At 37.1% G+C, this 14398-nt stretch overlaps 2 protein-coding genes and 1 non-coding gene across 6 annotated transcripts; 1 reads left to right on the forward strand and 2 right to left on the reverse strand.

Moving 5' to 3' along the window:
- Nucleotides 1-13: 13 nt before the first annotated feature.
- On the reverse strand, nucleotides 14-10767 carry LOC124937649 (clathrin heavy chain 1). The gene is made up of 30 exons (XM_047477946.1): nucleotides 10525-10767; nucleotides 10064-10268; nucleotides 9388-9476; nucleotides 9009-9087; nucleotides 8741-8868; nucleotides 8499-8597; nucleotides 8304-8412; nucleotides 8002-8081; nucleotides 7707-7934; nucleotides 7542-7607; nucleotides 7198-7314; nucleotides 6299-6496; nucleotides 6066-6182; nucleotides 5884-5943; nucleotides 5643-5729; nucleotides 5418-5501; nucleotides 5198-5332; nucleotides 5010-5072; nucleotides 4831-4935; nucleotides 4649-4761; nucleotides 4323-4575; nucleotides 4109-4245; nucleotides 3738-4016; nucleotides 2633-3635; nucleotides 2032-2517; nucleotides 1783-1953; nucleotides 1515-1700; nucleotides 897-1019; nucleotides 700-810; nucleotides 14-602 (listed from the first exon to the last, which is right to left on the reverse strand). The coding sequence occupies exons 1-30, from the start codon at nucleotides 10567-10569 to the stop codon at nucleotides 453-455; spliced, it is 5106 nt and encodes a 1701-aa protein (XP_047333902.1). The 5' UTR covers nucleotides 10570-10767; the 3' UTR covers nucleotides 14-452.
- A 381-nt stretch (nucleotides 10768-11148) lies between these two features.
- TRNAL-CAA lies at nucleotides 11149-11232 on the forward strand. Its single transcript has one exon. It is a non-coding gene; the product is annotated as a tRNA-Leu (tRNA).
- A 182-nt stretch (nucleotides 11233-11414) lies between these two features.
- Nucleotides 11415-14152, reverse strand: LOC124938687 (phosphopantothenoylcysteine decarboxylase-like). Of its 4 annotated transcripts, XM_047479173.1 has the most exons (4): nucleotides 13934-14151; nucleotides 12680-12935; nucleotides 11997-12319; nucleotides 11415-11897 (listed from the first exon to the last, which is right to left on the reverse strand). In XM_047479173.1, exons 3-4 carry the CDS (start codon nucleotides 12315-12317, stop codon nucleotides 11616-11618), a joined length of 603 nt encoding a protein of 200 aa, XP_047335129.1. In that variant the 5' UTR covers nucleotides 12318-12319; nucleotides 12680-12935; nucleotides 13934-14151; the 3' UTR covers nucleotides 11415-11615. The 4 variants fall into 4 exon arrangements, with proteins under 4 accessions (XP_047335129.1, XP_047335132.1, XP_047335130.1 ...); XM_047479176.1 differs by lacking the exon at nucleotides 12680-12935 and having other exon boundaries at nucleotides 11997-12324; nucleotides 13934-14152; XM_047479174.1 differs by lacking the exon at nucleotides 12680-12935.
- Nucleotides 14153-14398: the final 246 nt, after the last annotated feature.

The raw sequence follows: 14398 nt of genomic DNA on the forward strand, positions 1-14398 counted from the left end.
AAAACAAACAATTAACCTGAAAGAAAAATGAATGTGTATAGTGCTCGTGGTCCTTTGATAAACTAGGTACTGCTAATAGAAACAAATACAAATATAGATAGTCATCGTTTCGTTTTCCTAATGTAGTCTCTTCAAATAACACCACCAGAAAGAGAGAGACAACAAAATGATGATTCCATATTCAACTTCGGGACAAACAAAAAGAAAAAGAAAGAATGTTAATAAAGAAAAACAACATAACCACCACCCCCATCAATCCCCATTTCCCTCTTCCTCCTCCTCCCCCCTCCAATACAAACGAAACCAAAATGTTATTCCACAAACTCATACTCGATCATCTTTTTCATGAAATCGTCTCCCACCAAAAGAAAGAACAACAGCGGATAATAAAAGCAAAACCAAACAGCAACAATCGATTGGCAAAAATCGAACTTAAGCTTCGTCGTCTACAATCAGTATGAGCTCATGTGAGGCATACCGAAAGGTGGCATTGGAGGCATACCCATATGCCCCATCGGAGGAGGTGGGCCGTACCCTCCTCCTCCCATCCCCGGCATTGGCGGTGCTGGCAAAGCAAGTGGAAGCAACTGTGCGTACATATTCTGTGTTTTCACCACCAAGATTTTATTTAGTTACTAACTTACTTTTCAAGCAAATCATAAAAAAAATAAAAAATAAAAATAAAGTAAAAAAACCAACCTGTTGTGCAATCACATCCTTTTCTTCCTTTTCTTTTGCCTTCACTTCACTCTGAACTTCTAGCTTATACTTTATCAGTTCATCAACCTTACCTGTATATTCCCGAATAAACTGCAAAAAACAAGAGATGGTTGTTGGTACTAATATATTTATGAATATCCACCACCCATATTGTAATAAATTAAAGTAATTCACACCTGTAATAGATATGGTAGTGCAAAGTCAATCATATTGTTTATCCAAGCAAGCTCAAGAGCTACATCTGCACGGATAAGATCATAGCACACAAACAGGCAAGACGCAAAGCATTCCTTCTTTTTCTGCATGGTCGAAATCAAATCGCATTATTAGCAAACCTCCATAAAAGGATAATAATTCTAGAAGCATGGTTCAAATTAGATTGTACATAATAAACTTGCTTTTTTTTTTTTTGATTTGGTTGTTTTGTTCCAGTCCAGTCCAGCACTGCTATATTTAACTTCTTTCTAATTAAGTGTGTAATATATTCTTAGCATCTGATCAACTATAGTGGGACACATGAGCCGGCCACAAATAGATAAAACACTCTGGGGGGTCAACTATAGTGGGACACATGGGCCACCCATCCACCCACAAATAGATAAAACACTCTGGTCAACTTCCCATATATGCTAAAAGCCTAAAACATATTCCCTCAATTATTAGATTAAAATCCACCATCACTTTCTATCAGTGTACATTTACCTTGGTTGTGGATTGAGTCATAAGAATTATGTGAATAGTAACACAAAATCAATAGTAACAGTTAAGTTGACAACAGAGCCATATACGCATACCTGTTCGATGAAATAAACAAGCAATTCTTCCGCCAGCTCGCGATCTCCAGATTGTGAGGCTGTCTCCATGGCATCTTTGTAAAGATTGTCTTTCTTTGACAATGCAATGGACTGCTTCCATCTACCTGCCTTCTTGTAAATATAAGCTGCAACTCTTCTCATTTCAAGAAGTTCATGCTTCTCAATCTGCTCAGAAGGCCAAAACTGTGGTTCAGAACCGAAGTCCACAACAGGAAAGAAGGAAATGGGAGGTGAGAGAGAATCTTACTCTTTGAGCAAGGCCAATTTGGTCAAAGTTATCATGCAAATCAATGGATTCACGTAGTCTATCATAATCTTCCTCCTCGGCGTAGATATCATTCAAAGCTTCGTTGACTGCAGACACATTGTTACTTTGAACTGCAACCATATATGGTTTCACAAGCAGCAGATGACCCGCCTGAATTTCAGAAGAAAAATTATGAGGAACCTTAAGAAATAGGAAATACATTAGTAACAGAATGGAAAATGAACAAACCTTCCGCATAATGTCAACCACACGGGTGTGGTCAACACGAAGTGCAAGCACATTGAGAACATCGTTGATAAGATCAGGGTGCTCCTGTAGGTAAAAGTGCACGGCTTTGTAATAGAGCTCCACATTAGCAACCTTGACAACAACATCTTTGAACTGCATATGGTCCCAAGCTTCTGGAGAATGATTCATAATAGTTGTTGCAGCATTATCAAACTCATCATACTGGATATACAAGTAAGTCAGTTCCTTCCAGTGCTGCTGTTCATCGCAGGCTCGTATAAGCTTGGGAATATTCAAACGGGTTGAGAATAGTTTAATATGTTCCATAAGTTTCTCATGACGATATCTAGCATACAGAACACCCAACTCTGTAAAGATTCCCATATGAGCACGTTCCAAGCCCAAGCCGCTCTCCATAAGAGATATTAACTCATTGAAGCATCCTCTGTTCTGGTAATATTCACTGACTTCTTCTAGGTCATCCACCTACAAAGTTCACATGGATTTTCAAGGTAAGAAATTTGAAAGTAGTAAATTCCAATGTAGGGGCACAACAGGAAAAACAGCTAAGAAACTACTACTATTATTTTCTCTACATTACCTGTACAATTATGTTAAGACCACATATTTGAGCTAAGCGGAACTCCTCAGCATCAACACAAGCAAAGCAAACTTCTTTCCATGTTTTTGAGCTGTTCGCCTTTCGTGCAGCATCAACAGCTCCTTGAAATTGTTTAAGCTTTACAAGGGTGATTGCCAATTTGGCCCAGTTCGAAGTGAAGGTAAATATAATCTTTGCTGCTTCATACAAAGCTTCGTCATACAGGCGATCACCCACACTTGGAAGGTTGGCAACGTTTGGCATGAGAATAAATTCTTCAATCTCACCCAACCTATCTATCTTTGCATAAGCATAAATGAGTTCGCTGTCGACCTTCGGCTCCTTGGTCTTCTGCCTAACCATGAGGAGGTAACTTACTAAGTCATGGTAAACATTACCATCCTCAGCTGCACGAATCACATCTAAGAACTGTGTTACATCATCTGCACGAATAAATGACTCAATTGCTTCACTCACTAATCCCTCTCTGAGTTGAGCCTTAGCCACTTGACTCCAAACAGCATCTTCTTCAACTCGGAATGCAAATTCAACAGCACGGGTAATGCTCTTGATATTATCTAACAGGACATTCACTGCTTGAACATTTAAGTTGAACTTCTTGAATATAGCATATGCCTCCTCATAGAGTTGCGCTTCAACTGCAACTTCCCCTACAGCTGGTCCATCAAAATTATCTAGTCTATTAATATAATCCATGACTCTAGATGGATCTGCCTTGATGGCTGTCAAGATAAGCAAGTTCTGCAGATTAAAGTTTCCACTAAATGCAGAGTTCTGGAGAACAATCTTTTCAAGAAGCTCAATCAATTCATGAGGAAGATCGGCTGTCATGAAAGCCTTGACAGCAGCAGATACTTGTTCTGGGCTCTTACTCTCAGGCAAAGCAGTGGAAACAACTTGATCAATGAGCTGCCTTCTAAACTCATTCTCAGGGTTAAGAACACTATCCCAGAGGTCAGAATCCATTCTTTCAACTACATACCTGAAATTTTTAAGTTTGCAGTTCATTAAATTCACACAACACTTCCAGGATAATGCTTATATTTTACACATTCAAATGCTTAGGATAATAGAATCACAGTACCTAGCTTGCAACTTGAATAAAGAATTCTTATTTGTCACGTTTATCAGTTCCTCATCGCACTGTCCTCTGCGGTAGGCAACAACCGCAAGTGTAGGATCACGTTTCTCACAATATTTACCCACAACTCGTGAATCATAGTAGGGATTGGTGGTGAGAAAATGTTCTGGATTGTTATTGCTGTCAATTATGATTTTACCAAGAGCATTATGAACATGAACATCTTGGCTTCCCTCGCTCACAAGATGCTCCAAAAACTGAGTGAGCAAACGGAGCCGATTCCTGAAAAACACAAGCTAAGAATGAGAACCCGCACAAAAAACTGGAGAAGATACAAGATAAAACAAACAAAACAAAAAAGAGCATGTGTTTGCCTTTTTTCACATTCGTCCACCAGCGGCTCAACTGGAAGCAGAGACCGGACAGATAGAATTAATCCTTTGATAAAATCTTCAGGACATTCATCATCCAAGAGCTGCCCTACAACTAAGGGGGCATTTCCTGGGTTCACCTGCAAAACAAGAAAGAATTGGCCACTAACCTCCTACTAAAACAATTCATAAGAGAAAAGAAGAATAAAACTCCTACCTTTTGCACATAACCTTCAATATAGCGCAACATGTTGTTTGAATATAGGTAGTGAGTAAGATCGGGAACAAAACCAAACCGATCGCATACATTAATAAGAGGCCTTGCATCAGGAAGTTTGGCTTCCATTAAAAAGTTTTTCGTCTTCTCAGGGTCATAGAAGTTTGATTCTCTAGTCACACGCTCAACCTCTTTGATTTGGCCAGTTTTTGCAGCAGACTCTATGTACTTAAAGTGAATTTCGGGATCCTCACTACACAGAGTACAAATTATGAATGTTTCATAATGACATCACCTCTAAACAAAGTCCCTTTCCTAAAGATTACCTGGAGCTCAAATATGATCCGAGGAAGAAGTACAATCCTTCATACGATTTGAATTGCTCAAATAACTTTATGCATGCATCCACACCCATCTGCTCACAATATTCTTTGGCAACCTGCAAATTAACAGGTTGGTAAGACTTCCTTTGGAACTAGCTTCTTATATATAAAGGCAATAAAAGTACCTGAACAATTATCTGAAGGTTTCCCCTTAGATTCACCAAAAGGAGGTCCTTCATGCATTCAAGTGCCCACTCGCGTGATAAAGTCCCAAAGAACTCCACAAGGGACTGCAAAACAACAGACTAACATTTAGTACAGCTCATTTGCATAATAATATGGCAAGATATGAGAGGACGCAAACCTGTGGCTCAATTGCATGAGTATTGACAATCACACGTTTAATATCTGGCAATTCCGAATAGTGCTGCACAAAAAGAAAAGCATCATAAAGATAGTGAACAGCAATATAAATATATATATATATATATATATATTGTGAGAGAGAGAGAGGAACGGAGCCTAATAAATGCAAATTGATCTGATTTTTACCTGAAGAGCCCTCACATAAAGACCAGCTTTTTCACAAAGTTGAGCGATGCGTGGACGATCATAATGGCTAAACATTCCATTTGCTAAAATGGCATCTGCCACATTGGGGAATGTGACAAGATTAATTTCAAGCACCTGCATAAGAAGAAACACAATTTATTATTTTGATAGAATGTGATCAAATTTTCCCTATCATGCTTCGAGCAAAACGATATATAACCTTGGTCTGCAGGTAACCGTGTTCTGGTAGATTAGGCTTTAGAACATCTAACAAAAAGGCAGTTGCTTCACGTATCATGTTCCTCTGAAAGAAAAAAGAAACAGGTACAAATAAAGACACTTATTAGGAGATATAAACAAAAATGAAGAGACAGAAACTATTCTATTAAGATAACTAATTCATTCTTTACATCTGATATACAAAATAAGCTTAGCACAAACAAACCTGAAGAAATAGATCTGTTATAGTATTGTAATCCACTGGACAACCTCCCTCCATTTGAGACATCATCAAGGCAAAATTAACAGCTCCCTGATATCACCCAAAAAATAAAATAACATTAAGGCAGTTTATCCATGTCCTTAAAAAGTTTGAATCAAAATAATTAAGATCCAGGAAAGCAACGTGAATCAAGCAAAAAAACTAATGGAACACTAAAAGAAATAGTTGAGCATTGCCACCATACCTGAGGGTCTGACCGGAGGATAGTTTGCAGAAGAAATAAATAATCAGGCGTATATCCAACCTAGACAAAGAAACACAAACAAAATACACCGCAAGTGAGAAACTAATAAAATAAAAGCGTTTATTTTATAGGCAGAGGTAACTGGTGATGAATTGGTAGAAAATATGATCATATCGATTCACCTGTTTGGAGTAAATCAAAATCTTGTCAAACTCCCTCCGTTCAGCAAACGCTGCAACCACCTTTGGCGTTGCTCTGGCTTTAATGTATATTTTCAGGGCAAGATCATTGTCCACAGTCTACAAGAAAACAATTGAAAAATAAATTTCCTAGGATTGCAGTCTGAAGCAAGCATTGTGTTCTATGGAAAATGAATATGACAGAAGTTCAAGTTTTTCAAGTTAGGAATAGGAACCTTCACAAGGTCTCCGAGTTCTTCACTGCACTCAAGCTTATCTTCGGCCAACCAATTTTCCAATAGATTTTTCTTGTTCTGATTAACTACGAGGCGAGACAACTCCAGCGACTCAAATGCATTAAGCTTCCCTCTTGTTAAGAGTGTCCCAAAATATTGCAACAATGGTGGAGTTTGCCCAGCTTGCACCGGAACACTCTGAAAATGGCACACAGCAAAGATATTAGACAATATACATTTGGCTTCTTACTGCCTATGTTCCAGAAAAACAACACCATTACTGGCAGACAAAAGAGTCACCTAGCATGTACTGAAAACCAACTACACCATTCTAGCCTAAGGCCCTATACAATGACTGCCAATCCAGCCCCACAATAACTTATCTTTTTCTTTCTTCACATAATCCTACAGAAGAAAGAAATATCCATATTGGACTTAAGGTTAACAACCACTATTACTCTCAAGCCTCCAAAAACAGACAAGGAAGTAGATATAGAATTTGCATGCTCTCCACTCAAAAAGAAAAACATATGCTCTTAGAATATACAATCATAGTTTCAGCACATGAATTATAGGCATTGTTCTGCCTGCATGCCATCAAAATCACCTTATTTAACAGATCTGCATATCACTGAAGATATTCTCACGGAGGCCAATTGTTAACTAATATACTTTCTTATGATTAAGGAGCAAGCTTTGAGTCCAGAGCTAGAGCAAAGATAGTAGCAACTCTATTACAGGCCCAATTTGCTGGTAGAACCAATTACAAACTAATATACATTGCTAATCTCCAGTGGTGTAAGCATCACCAGAGTTTCATTTCATCATCCAAGAAAACATATGTTATGAAAGATACAAAACACGCAGATAGCAGTTAAAACAATGAAAAATAGGCATACCTGAAATTTGGCAACAGTGTCGGGTGTCCTGAGAATGCCTTGAGGAGATTCTGCAGCAAGCTCAGCAGCCTCTTTATATTTGGTCTGAGCAAACAATTCTTGAAAGCGCTGGACAACCTGAGATATTCAGAATGCGCAGGTTATTCATCAGAGAGTCCACAACCAAATAATATTGTACTCATACTAGTCAATACTTCAGAGGACAACGGAGGAAATCGTCCTCATTTATTCTTCCAAACTAAACAAGTCTAAATGGAAAACAAACTTAACAAGATTATGTAACCCACAAATTTAATTATCCAACAAAAATATTCTCTGAACAAATGAAGGAATTATTTATCTACCAAATTTTCGGCACCGGGCAGGTTTCCTCTCTTTGCAAGATTAACAGCAAGCTCCAGGTTGTTCAACTGTTGAATCATAAATGATATCAATAACCTTAAACACCAGAATAGAATGTACGAGAGAAATAACCTAATATTACAAGTATGACATCATCACTAACATACTTGTCCACTGACGAATGGCACAAGGGTTGCTTCATTTATAGTGGCAAGTAACACCTGGCCTCGCCTGTTGATGGCATAAAAACCTCCTACAGATGAAGCTTCTGCAGTTAGGAAAATAGGATCTGGACTTATCCTATTTCTGTATACTGCACTGGCAGTTTCAAGGTCATACACGAACAGTAGCCCTAACTTGGTGATAACATATATCAAGCTATATTTCTGAGATATCTGCAAAACACCAAGAAGGATTATAGTAATAATCTCTTAAAATAAGCAACAAAAAGGAAAGGTTTACCTGCATAGACACAGGAAAGTCATCGGCAAAATCTGGAGGAAAGAAAAGATCTGCCTGCTTCTTCGTGAAAGATGGCTTACCTATTAACAAACACACGATCTATTTAATATGTGCAGTAAAACTTCAAAAGAAATTGCCAGTCATGATATTATAGATTTCAACAACTGACTTCTTAAAACAACTATTGCACTACCACATTAAATTTGTTAACTTGGATTACCAACGGCCCAAAGACACGGTGAAAAGTATCCTCCCTCAAATATAAACAAGGACATTAAACTGAAAAAGAAATGACAATCAACCTGGTTGAGCACCCAGCTCAATGACATGTAATTTGGAAGTTATCTGTCCAGCATTAATGCTCTTTGTCGCAAATGAAATAAGAATAGAATCCTTATCATTCCCCGCAACCTGTGCAAATCATATCAGCACTCTATTTACTGTGACCAGAAAAAATAAATAGATTCACATCAGATGGGAAGAAAAAGCAAACGCACTCTGAAAGATGCAAAAGAGGCAGCATGGGCTTCGAGAGCTTGACTCCTCTGCTGCTCCACTGAGAAAAGTTGCATACTTCCTTTGACAAGTTGAGGTCTCTATCAAATCATAACTAAATATATAAGCGGCATAGAAACACTTCTAGGGAGAAGATGATTTTCAAAAGCACATTATAATGATATAATACAGATAACTGGTACTGGAAGTGAAAAAAGAAACTAGCATGAGTACAATGAGATACCTCAGGTGAACCAGGAGCAATTCCAATTAGAACCAACCACTTCTCAGAGGGATCACATCGATAATTGATTATTTGATTATTCACTAAATTTGCCGCCCTGTCAAACATCTTTGCAGGCTCGGCATCACCTGATGTTAACACAAGGATGTCAGATTTGAATCAAGTGATTATTCACATGTTCTGGTAAGGTATGGAGAAACTGGAAAGTTGAACAAGAAAAAGGAAACTTCCGGATAAAGAAGAAGCTCAGAAAATAAGCACATGTTACCTTCAATTGACCAATGATATACTGAAGTTTGTGTAACAAGACCCAACATCTTTGGTGAAATCCACTTCCAGAATACAACCTGCAAGGCATGTTTAGAGAACTAGCTTAATTGAAGAGTTCAATTTCTAGTGTTGATCAATGTAGCAGTTTTCAATCCTCGAAGAGCATTTATTCGGAACTTTCTACATCTTTTGTGACCATGGTGTGTTAAGAAAGACTTCATTGTCATTTGAAAACCTATATACAACGCCAATTTGAGTAAAAGATTGTGTCAACCATATAAGGCTGAATACTATTTTTGTCATTCCATTACTAACTATTATCATTATGGTCAAGTAAAAGAGGAGGTAATGCATTTAATTTAAAAGGAAATCCTCACCTGTTCAGGCATCTGATGTGATTTTACTTTGGCTTTCATCTCAATGTTGAATATCTGCAAGTGATCTTGAGTAGTTCCTTGAATTTGAGCTATGAATTCAAATAAAAACAGTTAGCTGAAGCTATGAAAAATGAACTTCATAAGTAGGAAAATTTAAAAAAAAAAAAATCGAAATGATAGAACAGGAACATTTCTTTCCCATAAATATTTGACAATGGAACAACAATTTTGAAATATGACTGATTGAAAAAGTATAACAGCATCTGCTATAGAACAGGAACAGTTAGATGACCATAACACTATCATCTGCTACAGGTTGAAAAAGTATTTGTTGGAACAGGTTGACCAGCCTTTTATAACAGCATGCAACCAAATTATAAGTATACATACACATTATTGCATGAACTTACAGTAAAAATCTCACTAAGTGGAATCAGTAACTGAGGTAACCATATTAGAAACCGGCAATTTTCATTATTCCGAGAAACAGATTGGTCAAGATATAAACTATGAATGAATATTCAGCAAAGTTAAACTGCCATGTAAATCTAGTTGTAACAGACTCTTCTTGGATAAATACTACACTAAAATAGTTAAAGGTATTGAGGTGTAGATATAAATAAAGCAAAAAGTGATATATAATGCAAGATATAGAGTACTAAGAAATGATAAAAACCTTTTAAGGCTAGAATTTTGGAATTTGGATTCATAAGTGCTGAATCTGCTGTTATTGGCCGTCTCAATGGCTGATTTGGCATACTCATATCAACTATAACAACACTATTCTGAGGTGAAGTCTCCCGAACGCAAATGTACTTATCAGATTCCATGGTGACATGTGTAAACGTGATAAACTGCTGGTTGATCCCCAAACTAGGCAACTGCAACATCACAATATTCAATAGAACAAGAGTGAATTTCCCTTTTAGGATCATAAAGTAGCTTTTCAACATATCACTAGCTCATAAGATATGTCTAAATGAGAAATGAAAATTGAAGAGGAACTGAAACGTCATAAGATGCGAATAGAGAATAATAATAGTGTTAACGATTACAGATCTGAGTAGCTGGTGGTAGATTGACGAACCGAATTGTAGTTACGAATTCGGAAGGAAGAGAGGAGTAGAGGATATTTACCGTGAGGACCTCTCGCATGGCGATCGGAGCATTTGCAGCCGCCATGGTTGCGAGATCAGAGCTGCGAGATTAGAGCAACGATCTGCAATAGATGAAGAAGGAGATGAATTGGAAGATTCCAATTCCAATCGGTGCGAGATCTGATGTGAACAAGCCTGGAACCCTCCGTAAAGACCGGAGCGAGAGCTTAGAGATCTAGAGAGAGAGGTGAGGGTTCGGACGGGAAGAAGAAGAAGAAGAAAGGGGAAGAAGGCCGATCTAATATGCTAATGAGACTTTTAATATTATTATTATTTTTATTATTATTAAGACAGACCAGCAAGACAACAAAGAAAGAGACCGAAAGAGAGAAAGAGAGAGAGGACTCCCTAAATGGAAAAAGGAAATCAAACATTTATTTCAATTTAGTGCCGAGTGACTCATTATAAATATAAAAAAAATTAAAATTTAGTTAAAAACATAATATGTCTTTTAATCTTTAAATAATACAAATCATATTTATATCACCTTAGTTACAAATAATCAACCAATCACGTTGATTTAATATGGTATAAAATCATTACAAAATTGACCAAAATAAATATAACATAGTTATTAGTTTATTTTTATTACTCTTTAACAAATGTCAGGATGGCCGAGTGGTCTAAGGCGCCAGACTCAAGTTCTGGTCCACTAACGTGGGCGTGGGTTCAAACCCCACTTCTGACAAATAAATATTTTATTTTGTAAATAATTTTATTGTCTCTTATAATATATATGATCATCTTTTTATGGATGATTGTGTTGTTTTTTTGGCTATCATTTTATCCCTTATTGTTCTATTTTCAACTATTGTGTTGTATTAAAATTGTCATTCATATGTTTTACCTTTATAGTGTGAAGTATAGAAATGAGTAAAATATTATGTCATTAATTAAAATAATAAATTGTTATGGAGTATACAATAACAACCAATCACATGTCAATTGGGTAAAGTTTCAAAGAAGAAAAAAGTTCAACATAGAACATTAATCTTAACAAATTATAAAACAAAATGAATAGAACACTAGTTGTTGACTTGAAGAGTTGGCATATTTCTATGTCTTCTCCAGTTACTGACTAACTAACTTAGACTGTTCCATGTAAAGTCTAACAGTTGAGAAAATAAGAGATGGTTCAGCCATTGCACCATTTCCGATGTCCCCACAAGCCAATCTCTTAGAAACGGGGGGAATGAGAGAAATCCCCAATTCGTCGATTGTCAATAGATGTCTTTCTGTGAAAGGATTGTTCCACATTAAAGTATTCATTGCTGGAGCTACAAATATTGGCTTAGAATAATCCCATGCCCTTACAATACAAGTCAGCAAATTGTCACATAACCCTCCTGCAATCTAAGCCACATAGCAATATCCAAAATAATAATAAGTCAATACCCATGAAAGAACTCATTGAATGAAGGACAAAAGAATTGGACAATGAAAATGTGTTACCTTGGCAAGAGTGTTTGCGGACAATGGAGCTATGATCAAAATATCAGCCCACCTACGGAGCTCAATGTGAAGAACACTGTCGCCTATCCTTTTCCAAGAGGACCATTCATCATCATCACTATAAACGACTACACTTTTGGGAAGTGTTGTTCTATCAATGAAATGCAAAGAAGATTTTGTGACAACTGCCCTTACTTCACCCCATTCAGAGAAACAATTACATAAATTCCCAAACTTCATAGCAGCTACACTCCCACTAGCAGCAAGAAGAATTCTTGGTTTCTTGGGAGCAGCAAATGACTTATCTTCAGATGCCATCATCTCTGTACTATTCAACGATTACCAGTTAATTACAAGCAAATGGTTCAAACAAGTAAAGCTAAGATATTTGAGGATTAAACAATTCTACACAGAAAAACGATTACATAAATATCCAAAAATTTCAATTTCATAAGCATCCAAAACTAAACCCATGATCCATATATGTTGATATCACCAACCCTCCTTTCCCTCTATGGTTTTCAATGGTAAAGTCAAGCTAAAGCAAAATTACAGTCACCAGATCTAGTGTGTGCAGAAATACTTTGTCGATGATTATTCTCAAATAATTGCGGTTCAAATTTGATGAAAAGAAGCACTCTCGGTAATTCTCTAAATTTTGTGAAATGAAATCAAATCTATACCTGCGGTGGAAGTAAGGTGGTTTGGTTTCTATAGACAGGAGCTGCTGATAAATCTTTCTACAGGAGGCACTCGATTGACTGCCGATCAAAGCTGCATGGGGTTTCGTCAATTTGTCAAGGGGGGCTTGTCTGCTACTGGAGGATGGCCTCCAGAATGAGAAAATGAGAACCGGGAGGTGCCTCCTTTCGGATCTCTTGCCGTGAAGGAGAGTCGGAGTGGAGTATGGAGTAAGAGCTTGGTATGCAGCTACTAGGTCTGCCCAGGCGAGGGAAGGAATGGGTTAGAGAAATGAGAAACAAGGAGGCTTAGAAGTTAGGGCAAAGCACGGGCACACGACCCAATAACAATTGTGAGAGAAATGAGAAACAAGGAAGATTAGTAAATGTTCAATCGTGTTCTAACCGAGACTCATGTGCTACAAATTGGTATCATGCTAAGGTTAAGAAAATTCTAGATTGGATCAAAAGGATAATAAGGAAATGTTGGAAAGTTCTAGATTGGATCAAAATCATATACTCAATCCTTTTAGTGTGAATTGTTTTGATACTTTAGGTTTTGAATTTTAACATAGATTTACTGTTTTAGATTAGTGTTATTGGGGAGCAGCAGAACGGTTTTTGCAGAGCTTCTTTACCTCATCACAAACTCGATTAGATTAGGCTATAATAGAGGAGCCATTTTTGTCCTAAAAGATAAGATTTTTCTAACCCTAGTATAACAGACATAAATGGCACAACTTGTTGGGTCAAATTAATGTGTGAATTGGTAGTCTCTTATGATACAGGTAAGGTAAGAAACTAAGGGCAGTGAGGATGGAGCCTTCTGTTAGTATCCAGAACTTCATATTTATGCATTTGCAATCTTTGCAGGCACTTACATGAAATGGGCATACATTGATGTAGTGAAGACTTGTCATTCTAATCCTTATCTTTCTGTCTAAACATACAATAAAACTATAATTTTGTATTTTACTAGGTTTGGGCAATCAGATGCCCACCATTATCGTCATCACTTGAACTAGATGAATTCCAGAATCTGCCACACTTGACATATATCTCAAAAAGACTCTCAATTAGTTTGAATCAACTTCAATCAAGTTTACAAGATCTTAGACAACTTATAGAACAATGATTTGGCAAGTTTACAATTCATTTTGTGAGATATGATCAAATATTTATCAAGTTTTCAGCAAATATTTTCTGAAACACAACTTGTATTCATCCTATTTTAAACATTAAAAGCAGTAAATGAACCTTAATTTGGTGATGAAGAAGCAAAAACGCGGCTGAAGTTGAAGAAGACAGCAAACAATGGAGTTCTCAAACTCTCTCAGATCGAAGTAGCAGTTGTTCTTGAGTAGAAGTTAGCTGCTCCAAAATTGGATCTTAGGGCACCCCAAATCGGAATCTCCAGACCCGACTTGTTTTCTGCCCAGTTCTTCCGCGGGTCTTCTTCAACAAAATGGAGTCGCCACAGCAGATTCCTACCTCGCACCGAATTCCTTTCTTTCTTCAGTCTTCTTATTTTCCTGTTTGCTTCATTTTTCCTTCATCTTCTTTCATTACTTAATTTTGGCCCTTTTCTCTTCTTTAGTTTAATTTAGGCTGAAAACTCCTTAGGCCTCGTTTGGTTTTGACCTGCAGAATAGAGAGAAGATAGGTTTAATATAAGACCAAATGTAGTTAAAGTTAATAATATAAACAACCAACCATCCATCC

This window comes from Impatiens glandulifera, chromosome 5, assembly GCF_907164915.1.
Source record: "Impatiens glandulifera chromosome 5, dImpGla2.1, whole genome shotgun sequence".
Taxonomy (NCBI): domain Eukaryota; kingdom Viridiplantae; phylum Streptophyta; class Magnoliopsida; order Ericales; family Balsaminaceae; genus Impatiens; species Impatiens glandulifera.